At 45.5% G+C, this 14681-nt stretch overlaps 1 protein-coding gene across 1 annotated transcript in view; it reads left to right on the top strand.

Annotated features, from left to right (window-relative positions):
- UBE4A (ubiquitination factor E4A) overlaps positions 1-14681 on the top strand; it is a 34061-nt gene that overhangs the window by 6289 nt on the left and 13091 nt on the right. The window contains exons 5-18 of the mRNA XM_078608173.1: positions 269-418; positions 1451-1613; positions 2951-3153; positions 3702-3911; positions 4766-4927; positions 5386-5554; positions 6752-6878; positions 7930-8074; positions 8810-8996; positions 10290-10422; positions 10730-10923; positions 12760-12860; positions 13120-13233; positions 13900-14074. Of these exons, the coding sequence (XP_078464299.1) occupies positions 269-418; positions 1451-1613; positions 2951-3153; positions 3702-3911; positions 4766-4927; positions 5386-5554; positions 6752-6878; positions 7930-8074; positions 8810-8996; positions 10290-10422; positions 10730-10923; positions 12760-12860; positions 13120-13233; positions 13900-14074 (2233 nt within the window). The remainder of the gene's footprint in view (positions 1-268; positions 419-1450; positions 1614-2950; positions 3154-3701; positions 3912-4765; positions 4928-5385; positions 5555-6751; positions 6879-7929; positions 8075-8809; positions 8997-10289; positions 10423-10729; positions 10924-12759; positions 12861-13119; positions 13234-13899; positions 14075-14681) is intronic.

The raw sequence follows: 14681 nt of genomic DNA, 5'->3' as shown, positions 1-14681 counted from the left end.
TGTTACGTTTTTAATGGTAATTTTTGCATTGCTTCCATATTCACACGTCATGCACTTTCACAATTCAAATGAAACGGAGTTTATTTAAAAGTGCTGTACATTTCTTATGCCAGCATGGTGAAGGATGGTTAAACCACCCCCTGCAGTCCATCACAGGTTTTATAAAGGGCTGTTGATCTATGTGTATGTATGTATGTGTGCTAATTAAATAGTATACCATGTTTCTTGGGTTAATACGGACGGTGCGCATGTGTCTGTGTGGCTGCAGGCATTGTTCACGCGCCTTTTGCTGGTGGATCCGGACAGACATGTGGTTTCCATGACCGCTGGCCAGGCCAATTTTTCAGCGGAACGTGACGCTGGGGAGCACAGCGTGCTGCACTATCTCCTCGCCTGCTACCGGCGCGCCAAGATTGAGGTGCCCGTCCTCACATTCGTGAACGCGCGGGGTGGCAGTACAGCGACTGATTCTTGAATCGGTCCGTGCAGAGCTATGAGCAATATTCCCGGCTGTGTGTGTGTGTCAGTCCTCTTCGGGAACTCCAGGTTCACATCCCATGTGCCAGTCCGCTTATTGGTTAGAATTGGCCAAACATCCAAATACTGGACCCTCATGAAAGTCTTGAGACCTGAGTGGGTAAATAAGTGTATTATAATGCTAAAACAAAACATTTATGTTGGACTGTTAGCAGATGTCTATGCCAATAACCTTTTACTGATCAAATTACAGAATAGCTTGCTTGTGTGCCTTGAATTCTTCTCCACAATTACAATAACAGCTGCAATGTAATGTATTGCAGCATAATAGTATATTCGGACTTAATATGATTGTACAATACGCACAGCACATTGCACAAATGATCTGCGAAATGAATATACAAATATTTTTGTTTGATTGAAAGGAAACAGGACACCCCGCAAAGCCAAATTTACCTCTTGGACGTAATCACAGACACAATGGAGTTTTATTGTCTCACAGCTTTTAATGAACATGAGACAAGCAACAAAAAAAGCAACCCCACTTTTGAAGGCAGTTTTCACACGCGAGTTTGTACGCACACAAAATTAGCGGTGGTGGCGGGAGGTGCGGGGTGGGGGTGGAGTCCTCCTGGTGTGTTTTGTGTGCGTTTGCTTCTCCAACTTTGGTTGCGGTAGTCCAATCGTTAGTGCATTGCGCTTCAAAGCTGACGACCTGAGTTCGATTCCCGCTTGCGGTCAACACCAGTGACGGTCCGGGGCCTCCCCTAGGTCGCCTCAGCCTTAAATGAGAACCTGGTGCAATGTGTAAACATCGCCACTGGGGAGATAAAGACGGCCGGGTGTGGGGCTGGGCCACCCACCCCCTTGTGTGCTGTGTTGGCCTTTATACTGTAGGTGCTTGCTAACAACACTTGCGCCAACAGTCTGTTAAGGTTATATGGGGCACTTTGTCTTGTCTTTGCTTCTCCAGCTGGCCAAAGTCCCGGAGCACTTGCTTGGCTCCGTGGTTCAGTGCCGCAATCTCTGCGTGTCCAACGCGCGAACGAGCCTGCTGACGCCAGAGATCTACCCTGACACGGACACGCATGCCCAGCTGCTGGAACTGCTGGCCGACTCTGCGTCCGTCACCCCCGGCGAGTGTAAACTGTTAAAAAAAAATTCCGTTTCAAATTACAACAGCGGGGCGGTGGGCAGTTGGCTGCAGGGGGTGCTAAACAGCGTGTCGGGAGCATTGGCCCCGGCACCGCTGAGAAATCCCGGGCTAGAAATCGAGGCAGCCGCATGTGATTGTACAGGGTTGTCAAGTGCTGTGTGTTGATGGTTGTCAGCCTGGTAAACAATGGCTGAACAAAAACATTTGATAAAGTTTGTATTTTTTCACCTATTTGGCTGTTTTCCAGCACTGAAGATTAACATATCTTCTGTTTGCTTGGCATACAACGAACGCAGGACAATTGAAGGTTTTGCCTTGGGCCCCTATTGAGGATTAATGTCTTTTGAAGTGACTTTAGAATTAGTTCTATGGCATCATCTTTTCAGGGCTGTTCTTTGATACAGGGTGGTGCACTGCTAGCTACAAGAATTCCAATGTAATATTTCTTCATTGTGTGGCATGGTGAAATTTGCACGATTGGAATATCGATCTAAAGGGTGGGAAGGTGTTACGCTCCTTGCCTGGTGCACAATAATATATGGGTTCGACCCCTGCCCTGTCGCCTGTGTGTTTGGAGTTTGTGTGTTTTCCTCGTGGTCACGTGGATTTTTCTCTTGAGTCCTCCGGTTTTACCATCCACATTGGAGAACACACACACACATTTAGCTTAATTTACTGCAACTATGAATTACCACATGATATAAGCCACTTGGATGACCGTTTGTGGGCAGGTCACCTCTGAAAAGAGCTATTAGCTCAGCAGGTTTTACCTGGTAAATGAATAACTTGTAGATAAAAGCAAGTGAGTTGAGTGTTATTTTCCTTCACTGCCCTCATAATAAACTAAGATGGGTATAGCTGTAACATTAGTAATTTAGTATGAAATCGATAATTAAGTGTTTAGCTAATATATGTAGAGGCAGGGTAGTGAGGGAGACACAGATGCTTTCTATGTTTTATAACGTGACTGGGAATTGGGTTTGCAGATCTCTGCGTAAAAAACGATGGAGGACATTGTAGGGTCATTTCTCTCCATGACAAAATCCTGCACGCATGGAACAAACTACATTTTTAACTTCCGGGGTAGTAAATTTCAACATACCACACTTTTACAAAGTTCTCTGATGTGGCAATGAGCAGAATAACATCTGTAAGATACACTTTTACAAACCAAAATATTGGGTTTATTTCGAACGGCTCATCTAAGATTTGTATGAACTTCAAATGCGGGTGGAAATCAGTCACGTATACAATCAGGGGGAGATGATCTAATACACCCCCCCCCTCTCCCCGGCTGTGTGTAATTTTCCGACCCAGGTGGGGAGCTAGGCGAAGGGGCCGAGTTCATGCAGGCGGTTCTGTCGGCGATGGTCACCGAGGGCGACTCCCTGGAAGACGCCTTTTGGCCAGCGCTGGACGTGCTGCGGGGGCAGCTGGAGACAACGCGTCTGGAGGGACCAGCCCTGCCGCGCTGCTTGGCGGCGCTCAGCGCCTGGGTAGCGCACCCCGAGATGGCCAAGGTGTGCGCGCGGTGGGGCTGGGCAAGCTTGTGGTTGTGTGCGGTGTGTGCGCAACGTGGTCAAGCACACAGTTGTGCAGATGCACGGCGGGCATATTGTTGCGTGTGAACGCGGCGTTACTATAAAAATGGATGCAACTGCGGCAAAGATGATTTAAAATAAAGATTTAGATTGTGAATCATAAAAAATGCTTTGTTATAACAAGCACATGCCGTTATGCTATTATAACATGTGCTTAATGTAACAGATTGCATTACGCGAGCAACGTGTACTTTTGAAGGCATGCCTCCTTCTTGTGAATTTTTTTGTGGTGTTTTCCACGCATGCATTGTGATAAAATGACCACATCTTTTTTTCATCTTTCAGTTGGGTCACGCCACACGTGTTAGCACGTGCTACAATGCAACATTTGTTTGGCTTTGTGTATACGATATGGGGTGATATAGATATTTGACAATCTTTGTGCGACACTCAAGGTGGACGCAGAAGAGATGCAGGTGGACTCGCCAAACTGCATTTAACCGCTGCGTGCGTGTGTGCGCGCGCAGGTGCTGATGCGGCACGTGGCAGTGGCGGATGGCCAGCAGGGCGCGCAGTACGACGGCACGATCCTGGGTGCGGTGCTGCGCCCCTCCTGCCTGCCCCTGAGCCCCTTCGCTCCCCCAGGCCCCTCGGGCGTCGGGCAGCAGCCGTACTTCTCCAACCCGACGCGCATTGGCCCCCACGAGCTGCACATGCAGGAGACCAACATACACCAGGTCCGTGCTTCTACTGATACGCAGGAACACCGAAAGCTATACTGACAGCTTACTTAGCAGCGAGTAATACAGCTAACCAGCCACCCATCCAGCTAAATGCCCATGCTACCACTCTTGCAATATCCAACACTGTGCCCATGGGCGCGTGCATGCAGATAATGCTTTGGGCGTAAAAAAATATATATAATTGAATTGGTATTTTCAACAACAACATTAGGTACAGGAAAGCACATAATTAGGATACATGACATCTATACAACCAGCACAAACAAGCATAACCATAGGAGCCCATACGTATAATGCAGGAATTGAATAGAAGAGCTCTAGAAAGGAAATAGACAAACAGGAGATAGAAAAGATAAAGGAATTGAGAATAGCGATGGGTGGAAGTAGAAGAATCGGCTTTGGACCTTCCCTGATTTCTAAGTTATGTTTTAGCGAAATTTTGTATTTTAGGTTCCCGTATAACAAGGGATGACTCGTTTTTTTAAGGAAATGTGCAGGCCCGATACATCACGTTGTGATGCACATACACCAGAAGGGATAATTACTTAAATAATTTCTTAGTTTTTATTTAAATGAAAACTGCATACAGTAGTTTAGTGGTACACATTGCGGAATGCCCCCTTATGGACCTCAAGGATCACACCACCACCCCATCACCACGAACGAGTGTTTGTTATGTTACGCGAACTCAAGCTATGCAGAAATATTGCTACGTGCATTATTACGCATAACACCGATCCGTATGTTTGCATTTGAACGTGCCTATATATATTTAACATTACTACTGCTATTTCCATCATCATTACTGCATGATAATCACTGTGTTTTTCACCGTGCTCGTGCTGCAGTTGATGTCGCACCTGCAAGAGCAGATGAGCCTGGTACTGCGGACACTCATGCAGAACCCGGAGACGCGGCACGAGCTGCTCTCCTGGCTCGCCGGATGCTTGAGCGCCAATGCCGGGCGGCGCAAGCTCTGGGCCAGCCAGATGCCTGCCCTCTTCCATCAGGTGCGCAACGTGACGGGGCATGCTGTGGCAGGCCCGGGTTACGTTTGTGTGCGTCTCTATGAATTTGGCTCCCCAGGGTTGATTGAGTCTGCAGTGCGAGTACTCGGAGAAGAGCTCCCACTTGGGTCCTTCAGACGTCATGAGTATTATTATGCGGCGAGCGTCCTCTATTTGGTCTATTTAGCTCAGATTAAAATAATAATATGAGATTAAATAGTTACTGATTTTGCTGCTCATGAACCTCGCATGGTGCTAAGTTCATAACCAGTCAGGCTCTAGATTCATATACAGGGATAACAAGAAAGGACCTTTTTTTCATCCGCAAAATCTTTGTTCGTATCATAACAGTTGGTCTATTTCCCATGTTGGGACTCTGCAGTTTCTGATATGAAGGGGTAGAATTGACAAACCATGCCGTGTCACCTTGCTTCCTGACCACCATCCTCACGTCTTTGCAGGGCTTCTCCTCTGATGGTATGCTGCTGAACCTAGGCGGTGTCCTTGCACGCCTCTGCCGTCCGTTCTGCCGCCCGCATTCTCCCAAGTTGCTGGGTTTCGACCCCACGTATTGTGCAGCGGGATCGCTGGAGCCGACCGCGCGTGCGGCACGTGGAGTGCACATGGCTGGTGAGCGAGCGAGGAAGGAGCTTCTGGAGTTGAAGCTTTCGTGACTGCAGGAATCCATACTCTTTTGTTCTTTCGGTAAAGTCACGTAGGTAGAAATCAAATAAAACAAATAACGACGTTTCGATCGCAACACAAGCGATCGAAACGTCGTGATTTGTTTTATTTTATTTCTAACCACGTGACTTTACCGAAAAAACCAAAGAGTAGAGCTTCTGGAGGTTTCACTTGACTTGGGAAGCACTCAGTTGGAAAATGCATCCTCAAAAAATGTTATGTATTTTAGCATATCTTGAGAAATTATTAAAATGGAATGGCCTAAACACACACTTTATGCAATATGTCATGAACCCCATTTCTATTTCATGATGCAGTCGCTCTTATTCTGGGCTTTCAGACACAGTGTACTTAGCTCGTCAATATTGTAAAGCTTGCTTTCAGTTGTAAATGTTTCTACATTTTTGTAAACCATCAAATATATTACAAATCTCTTACCTGGAGTGCTACTCTGTTGAAGGAAAGAACTGATTGTATTATAAAATAACTTGTTCCACAAGTGGTCATGGTTTTATATTTAAATTTTTACTTTAAAAAAATGAAACTTTTGAGGCTTTGTATCCATTCAGATCTCTCAGAACATTGGAACCCTTAACGTGAGAGAAAGGTCCATATAAACCGATATCACAGAAGCTACCTCTGAGATCACTTCAAGTGATCTGGCCTTGCTTCTAATGACCTGGCCTTCTCAGTACAGAGTAGCACTTTCCCACTCACTCTACCACATTGAGAGTAATGTTTATCACAAGACAGTCAAAGCAGATATTGTAATTCTCAGAGCTGGACCTTAAGCACATTAATCACAGAACCAAAATTACTGTGATCTGTTATATTTTGTGCAGTCATTGGTGACCAGGCTCAGACCATCCACTCACTCCACATAAGGACCCAGTTTAATCAGAGGTAGCTTGCCTGGATTAGAGCCAGAGGTCACAAACGGGTTTTGATTCCTTACCCGTACCCGGCCGGGTACGGGTAGCCGGGTATCGGGTAGGGTACGGGTTATCGGGTACCCGATTGCTACCTATGATTAGAGCCCAGCATCTCAGTGGCACCAGCTCAGTGCTCTGACCTCCCGAGCCACCCAGCTACTAAATTGTTGGTTATTTTAATAGGGACGGTGCTTCCGTTGTGTGCTCACAGGACTGGAGAAGGAGACATGCTTGGTGCCGAGCGACCCGGGAGAGACGGCGAATCTGGCCGAGTCGTACAACCTGCTCACAGAGATGCTGGTCATGGCACAGCTGACCCTCAGTATCGGCTTCCACAGGTAGTGCGCACGTGGGCACACAGTGTTGGATATCGCGCAAGAGTGGTAGCATGGGAATTTAGCTGGATGGGTGGCTGGTTAGCTGTATTACTCGCTGCTAAGTAAGCTGTCAGTATAGCTTTCTGTGTTCCTGCGTATCAGTATTTTTCATCTAAATGCCACTAAAGGAGATTTGAATTGTTTTTCAGAGTATTTTTTTTATTATGCAGAAAAGAACATGAAAACGCAGTTAATTTTTTCTCTCGTGATTTTGTCTCTTATTCCCAATTACATTCCAACTGTGGTACCGGCTTAATGGCATTAGAAAATGAAGTACATTTTCATTCGGAACTTTCACAGAAAACAGTGCATTACTCCATGTTGGAGGATGCCCTGTGAAAGATAACATGACAGAATGAATGATCAAATTCTTCAATTGCCTCTTACCCTACCTTTTAATATGTGCTCCAATGAGTCTTCTTTGCATAGCAATCGAACCAATCAATTTTTTGTCCTCAGAAATGAAATATGCTCAACTCAGTGAAAAACGTCATATAGTGGTTTATTTGACAACCATTGGTAACCGGTTTAATTAGAGGCGGTTACTTGGATTCAAACCCAAGTGTCATCAGTGCCAGCTCACTGCTCTGCCATGACATGTGCCCCCTAAGCAACCTAGCCACCTCTCACATCGTTGACATGAATTCTCCCTTTCAGTTCCTTGTCGTTTGAATGACTTTGTTTAATATTTACGTAGGCAACATGAGGAATACATACAAAAGACTACGGTGAAGCAGAAAGAGAAAATTTCGATTTAAAGCTTTCGTGACTGCAGGGATTCATCTTCTTGGTTCTTTCGGTAAAGTCACGTAGAATTGAAATAATAAAATAATAAAAATTAAACATAATAAAATAATTCTCACGACGTTTCGGCCACAACGCAAGTAGCCGTCCTCAGGTGGAGAACAGGTCTGTCTCCCCGACAGACCTGTTCTCCACCTGACTTTACCGAAAGAACCAAGAACAGAAAGAGAAACTTGCGGGTAAACACTGGATGTGCCTCTTGCGGCAGGATGCACGGTGAGCTGGTCAACCTGAATCGGGCTCTGCATCAGCTCCGGGCCGCCTGGCAGGACGCCACGACGGTTGGGTCACCGGCCGCTGCTGGGCTGCAGGAGCGCTTTGAGCACGCCACCTCAGCCTACCTGAGTTTAAAGGCATGGCATCCCAACACATTCCCTAACGCAGGTGGAGCCTGAGCGTGTTGTACTCTTGGACAGTGTTCATCATCATCATCACCGTAATCGGTCTGCGGGGCCACGTCCCTGTGTGGTCCTGTCTTCTCAGCCTCTATTTGTCTACGTCACACCCTCGGCCTTTCTTTTTCAAGGCCTCAATTACTTATTTTGGTCACCTTATTGGCCTGCCTCGTGGTCTTCTCTATCTGTCCCCAACTCAAAATACCATTTTCGAAATACATTTTCCTTAATTCACTTAGTGTGATCATACCTCTAAAAAATTGTTGCCTAAATAACTGTTTCAGCAGCTGTTCTTTTTCTTGCACGTGTCTGATTCAAATGTTTGTTACCCTATACCATATAGTTTTCCCCAAAGGCTATGGTTGTCAATTTGCATGGAAGCTGTCTGTTCATTGATTAACATCGATTATTATGATAGATGCATCGAACTGTAAATATAGAGAATAAAATATTATTGATGTATGCGAATTACATCCAAGTCATATGCTCATGTTGCATTTAGACTGATGGCATGCAAAACAGATCATTACCGAGACAAAAAAAAATTGATTCCTGAATCCATTCCACAACTCCGAATCGTGAGACTTTATCCAATCACCTTTGGGGAGTGATTTTTTTACATGCGTAGATGTTAAAATGTATATTTTTTCATGAGTATTCTGCCCCCATCATCCCTGTGTTTTCTGACTGCAGGCAGCCCTCACTGAGCCACAGGCACTCGGCCACTCCCTGGCCGTTCAGGCCGCCACGGCCGAGCTCTGTGTGCAGTACGCGCTGGGAGAGGGGCGGCCGGGAGAGTACCTCCAAGTGCAGTTTGCCGACGAGAACGATGCGGAGGGCAGCGCCGGGTTGGTGGGCAGCCTCCTCAAACACACACCGGGTATGCTGCAGGGACTGCACGTCAGAATCATAATCTTTATTTTTAGACTGGAGGAATCCGATGAGCACTCAAGCTTTTTTTCACAAATGTCCCACTGTAATTATTACCATCTATGATGTCAGTTTGTCCCTCCGTCCAGCTGTTTTGTACACGGTGTCCATAAAAGGTTTCGTCTATTATTATTGAATTAAGCGCAGCAGTTTGAAATGAGTTGGTAAAACTGTATTCACATGCACACACACTTGGTAGTACAAATATTTAATTACGTGAGTTTCATTCACCTATACCTCCACTTGTTCGCCATGGTGTTTATGAAACACATCATATTGAGATATGAGTGTTTCGCCATCATCTTGGTTGTGATTGTTTTGAATGTGTCTGTTCATAATACATTTCTCAGAGTGATTGTTACTAGTGGCGTATATTACAGATATACAGGAATGTTCTGAGATCGTTATACACGATTCATGAACTGCGCTTTGAGAAATGTTGGAATAACCATTTCCTGCAAAGCATTTTGAATTGACCACATCTCACGACTGCTTTGACCTGTTCAGCAGTTTCTCTGGAAGTGGTGTTGTGCCTGCTTAATGTGTGATTCCATGTCTGTGTCTCATATTTAAACAAAATATGATACCAGCGCAAAATATTATTTGGTCTCAGTGATGTTTTGCTAAACCGTCTTCGGAACGCTCATATAACTTTGCAATTTTACACACCGAATTACACATGGTTCTTCATCTTAAAAGAATGCCATTTTGTTAGATGGGACGTGTCTGACATCTCGTGGTAAAACTCTGTAGTGCATAGTGAATATTTCTCGCATTTCCACGAAGCATTTTAGATCGTCTAGATGAAATAAAAAAACCTTTATGCCCACCTCGTATAGTGAGTGAAGTGTGTATAGCACGTGATCTGTCCAGGTGGTAGTGATGGTGGCTAAGCAATACAAATAACAAAAATAGCAAGTGCACAAAGTTCGTCTTCCGAGGTGTCTTAAAAATCATGAGAACCATACACTAACATTACTATAATCGTATTTACCACCTATATTCATCAACAATTTGTATTGTACTTTTAACTGGAATTCACATTGCGTTAATTTTGGCAGTGCCGTTGTTTCCACAAACTAATTGTCAGTAATTGAGGTGGCTGTAAATATTGATGTAGTGATTGATTTCGGTTTCTCTCTGTGTGCATGTGCCTCTTCGTTTGTATGTTGTGTATAGATGCCTGTGTGGTGTTCCCACATATATATATACCATATTGCATGCTTGATGGTTTGCGCTGCAGAGTTCTTGGTGGACAACCTGGCCGACCTGCTCATCTTCCTGCGGAGGTTTTCTGAAGCGACGCTGGAGGAGACTGGGGACTCCCTACAGGACTTCCTCAACCTCATCACCCTCTTCATGGGCAGCACTCATCGGTATGTACCCACATCTTCTTGGTTCTTTCGGTAAAGTCTAGTAGAAGGGAAATAATAATAGGTTTTATTTTTATTATTTTATTATTTCCCTTCTACGTGACTTTACCGAAAGAACCAAGAAGATGAATCCCTGCAGTCATGAAAGCTTTAAATCGAAATGTACCCACATGTCGCTGCAAGAGATCTGACGTGACGCCGAGAGCATAATCCGGATAAGATTTGGTAAAAAACCTGCTCCACCATGCCTCTCACCACTGCCTTTTTTGCTCATTTGCCCTGCCCCCCGGTGGCACCACCGCATGCACAGTATGCGGAACCCCCACCTGCGGGCACGCCTGGCCGAGGTGCTGGAGGCCGTGATGCCACGCGTCGAGGAGGCGACGCCACCCTCCGGTCCGCCCGTGCCCACGCTGCGGCGCGAGCAGGCCTTCACCACTTATCCGCACGCGGCCCGGCTCGCTTGCGCCCTTCTCAACGTCTTCGTCGACATCGAGTTCACCGGTGAGTGTGACACTGGGCCTGCGAGGTTCCTCCGCTAAGAATAAGTGTAATTTAATACATTTGTTCTTCGTGTCTTTCTCAGAGCACGCAGAGATATAGTAGTTTTGTGGGAGGGGAGGGCAATTTATGAGTCATCTCATTTGATTAATTGCTGTTCATTCAAATTTTAACAACGACTCCATCACACGATTGTCTACCCTGGGAAAGGACGTCACGGGATTTTTTAAGTCCGCTGCGAAGCATGTGTATTTTATGGTTTACACCAGCAGTATTACCCAGGGTGGCCTGCCGGATTCAAACCACAAACGTCTGCAACAAATGAACCTCATGGCGGGACCCCGGGGTCCCATAAGCCCCCGGCTCTCGCGTAAACATATTATAATGTAAACAGAAACTTTGCTCTTTTTCACCAATGGGTTTGAAGGATGGTGGCAAGTGTTGTCTTGTTAAACTATGACTTTAAAACTGACAACTACTTACCTGCAGTACCTCTATTTTAAATACACTATCGAAAAAATTATTTACACCCCTCTTGTCAATCATTGTGTTTCTCAGTGTGGGTTTGTTAACACACCTTGTAAACAGTACATAAAATAGTACGCGTTTTCAATGCGCTGTTCATATTGTAACAAGCGTTTATACCAATGTTACTCTACAGAGTAGTGGGTCGCCGCTCCTCTTATCCGCATTGATACGAGCGGTATGTGGGGACTATGGCTTCACCGCAAAAAAAAACTATCTGCACAGATGCATACGGACAAGAGAAGTATTATCAAACAGGAGGAATTAACGGTGCAACGCATCTCATCTGTTAAATATCTGCAGGTAATAGGATTGTCATCGATTGATCCTGGCTGCAGACATTGGTAGGTCACAAATAATAATGAAGATAAGAGAGCAGTTTCACTGTATTATGCAGACCGTTATGACAGATAAAGGACTTAAGTCGTGTAGGCAGTTTGAGCAGCTTTGGATAAGACTTATGATCCTGCCCATACCCGAGCATGGAGTGCATTCGCTTGTTCAGCTCTTCTGCGCATTCGACCTCGCTGCAATTGGACGACACGACAACAGAATGATCCGCGCCAGGTGGGTCGCGGCGTTTATGTTTGCGGTGGGACGGAGTCGCCAAAAATAAATAAATGAATTACGATTTTGACTTCCGTTTATTCGGGACCCCGGGGTCCCGCCATAATGTTCAAATGGCGAATGTGCAACCGCTGGGCCATCTCACTGCCTCAAAGCGGGAGACAAGCAGAGTGTAGACAAAGACAAGGGTGTGATGGGCACGTTCGTCTGTTAACCTGCGTTTATCCAGGAAAGCCTCCCAGGGTCTGGAAAGTTTCTCTGGAGAGTTGGTCTTTTATTGGGATGTTAGATGAATTTCTTTTTGTGAGTGTTTTGCATTTTTATTAGAAAAATGAAGCACTTGGGGTAGATGTAAAAAAAACAAAAGCTGGTAATGAGGGGATTGCTCTCAAAGATCCACACAGATGTGTTTGTCAACCTATTTTCTGTACTACCATGTCCTAGCCATCTTGAAGCCCACCTCGATGTGGGGATTTTACAATTTCCACGATCCACCGACCCTTGACTCCAAAGCTCTTGGTTACAGGTGGATGCCACCACGCCCGGCAGAGTTCAAGTTGCTTTGAGAAACTCAAGGTGCAGCCCATAATGTGTAATAGCAGGTGGAAGAACAGGAGAGTAATTATGAATGGGAAGACCACTCCGGCCAGAAAACGCAAAACTGATCAACAACACACGAACACTTTTTTCTAACATTTTTACATGGTTTAAGAATGTCATGGTTTTTTTTGTACGTTGTATTAACAGGTGACCCGCACCATTTTGAGCAAAAGTTTAACTACCGGCGACCGATGTACCCAATTCTGCGGTACATGTGGGGTCAGGATGATTACCGGGCCAGCATCAAGGTCAGTACAAATCTCCCGACAAAAACAAAGCTACGCTGCAGCTGAGCATTACCCTGATTATCCCGGGCCGAAACATAATATAATTTACGAGTATTTTTTATCTACTACAAACTCGCCACTATAATTGGCCTTGCCTTGTGCTCACTTGTTACGCAATTGTAATTCCTAAAAGGCTGCATTAAGTTATCTCGTAAAAAAATGCCAGCTTGTATTTCTGTCACCTTCAGTATGAACGCGTTCCGTGTGTGTGTGTGTGCAGGATCTGGCAAATCAGGCATTGCAGAACATCGACGCCACGAATGCGCCCCTTTTCCTCCGATTCCTTAACTTGCTGCTCAACGATGCCATATTTTTACTGGATGAGGCCATACAGGTACGACCAACACTCCAAAAAACACGAACGCGCACAAAGGCATATATCCCCTTTATAGCCTAGAATTGTTTCGAGCGCTATTAGCAAAGACCTATTGATGCTGGTACAGCCCATGCTAGGATGCCTGGTTGCCTTTGTCTCCCCAGTGCAGATGTTTACAAACTCTACCAGGTTCACGTTGAACGCCGAGTCGACCTAGGGGAGGCCCAGGACCGACTCACATTTTCACCACTGATGTTGGCCATGGATGGGAATAGAATTAGGTCACTGGGTTTGTAGCTGAGTGCCCTGAAAACTGCCTCCACTCCTCCCTCACACACACGTACACTGTGCTTTACCTACAATTATTTCTCCTTTTTATTTTTAGTATAAATTTCTGACATGATTATATTGATGTCCCATTTGAAAATAAAGTGTCTATTTCTTAGATTTCCCCTTGGTTTTAAGGAAAGCGACAGTGCTTAGTTATCTCCACGTATAAATCGATGTCTAAGTTGTAAATTCAGTGGTTGATTGCTCCCTGGGAGAACGTTCGCAGTGGACGTGAGTTCACGATGCGTCCCACCGTCTGTCGTGATGCTTCGCAATATTTTCCTCTCGGCCGATTCTCGGCAAAAGCATGGAATTCAAACCGCATGCTCCTGTGTCGTACGCGTGGCAATGCAGTATCTGAGCCGCATCAAGGTGCTGCAGCTGGAGAGAGAGCGCGGCGAGTGGGACGGCGATGAGCCCGCAGCGAGACGCGAGCGGGAGAACAGCCTCAACATGTTTGGGCAGCTGGCGCGCTTCCACAACATCATGTCCAACGAGACGATCCGCACGCTCGCATTCCTCACACAGGGTACCACGTCCACTTGTCTGTCATCTGTTCAGCCATTCTCGGGGGAGTTGGACTTTTAAGTGTCTTTGAGTTGTGCGCCTTTTGGCGTCATCTGGTCCAACACCATGTGAGACTAGGCTCTAAGGAAAGCTGTCTCGGGTTTGGACCAATCAACTTCAAGGACAGTGCATACATTATCAGAGTTATGTCTTTTGTTTGTATTATGACTGCAGGTATTGCGGTCTATACAAACATGACTCCTTGTAAAAAGGTGTCAGTTTTGTTGCCAGATAAAAGGGTAAAAAAGCAATTATCATATTTTTACTGGCAAATGAGATACCAATGGTGTAAATGCTTACCCCGAGCTCTCATACTCTGATGGTGCATTGTCTTTGAGTTGTGCGCCTTTTGGCGTCATCTGGTCCAACACCATGTGAGACTAGGCTCTAAGGAAAGCTGTCTCGGGTTTGGACCAATCAACTTCAAGGACAGTGCACATTATCAGAGTTATGTCTTTTGTTTGTATTATGACTGCAGGTATTGCGGTCTATGCAAACATGACTCCTTGTAAAAAGGTGTCAGTTTTGTTGCCAGATAGAAGGGTAAAAAACCAATTATCATATATCAT

This window comes from Lampetra planeri, chromosome 29 (assembly GCF_965212315.1).
Source record: "Lampetra planeri chromosome 29, kcLamPlan1.2.h2, whole genome shotgun sequence".
In the NCBI taxonomy this organism is placed as follows: domain Eukaryota; kingdom Metazoa; phylum Chordata; class Hyperoartia; order Petromyzontiformes; family Petromyzontidae; genus Lampetra; species Lampetra planeri.
This window is presented reverse-complemented; position numbering and strand designations above follow the sequence as displayed.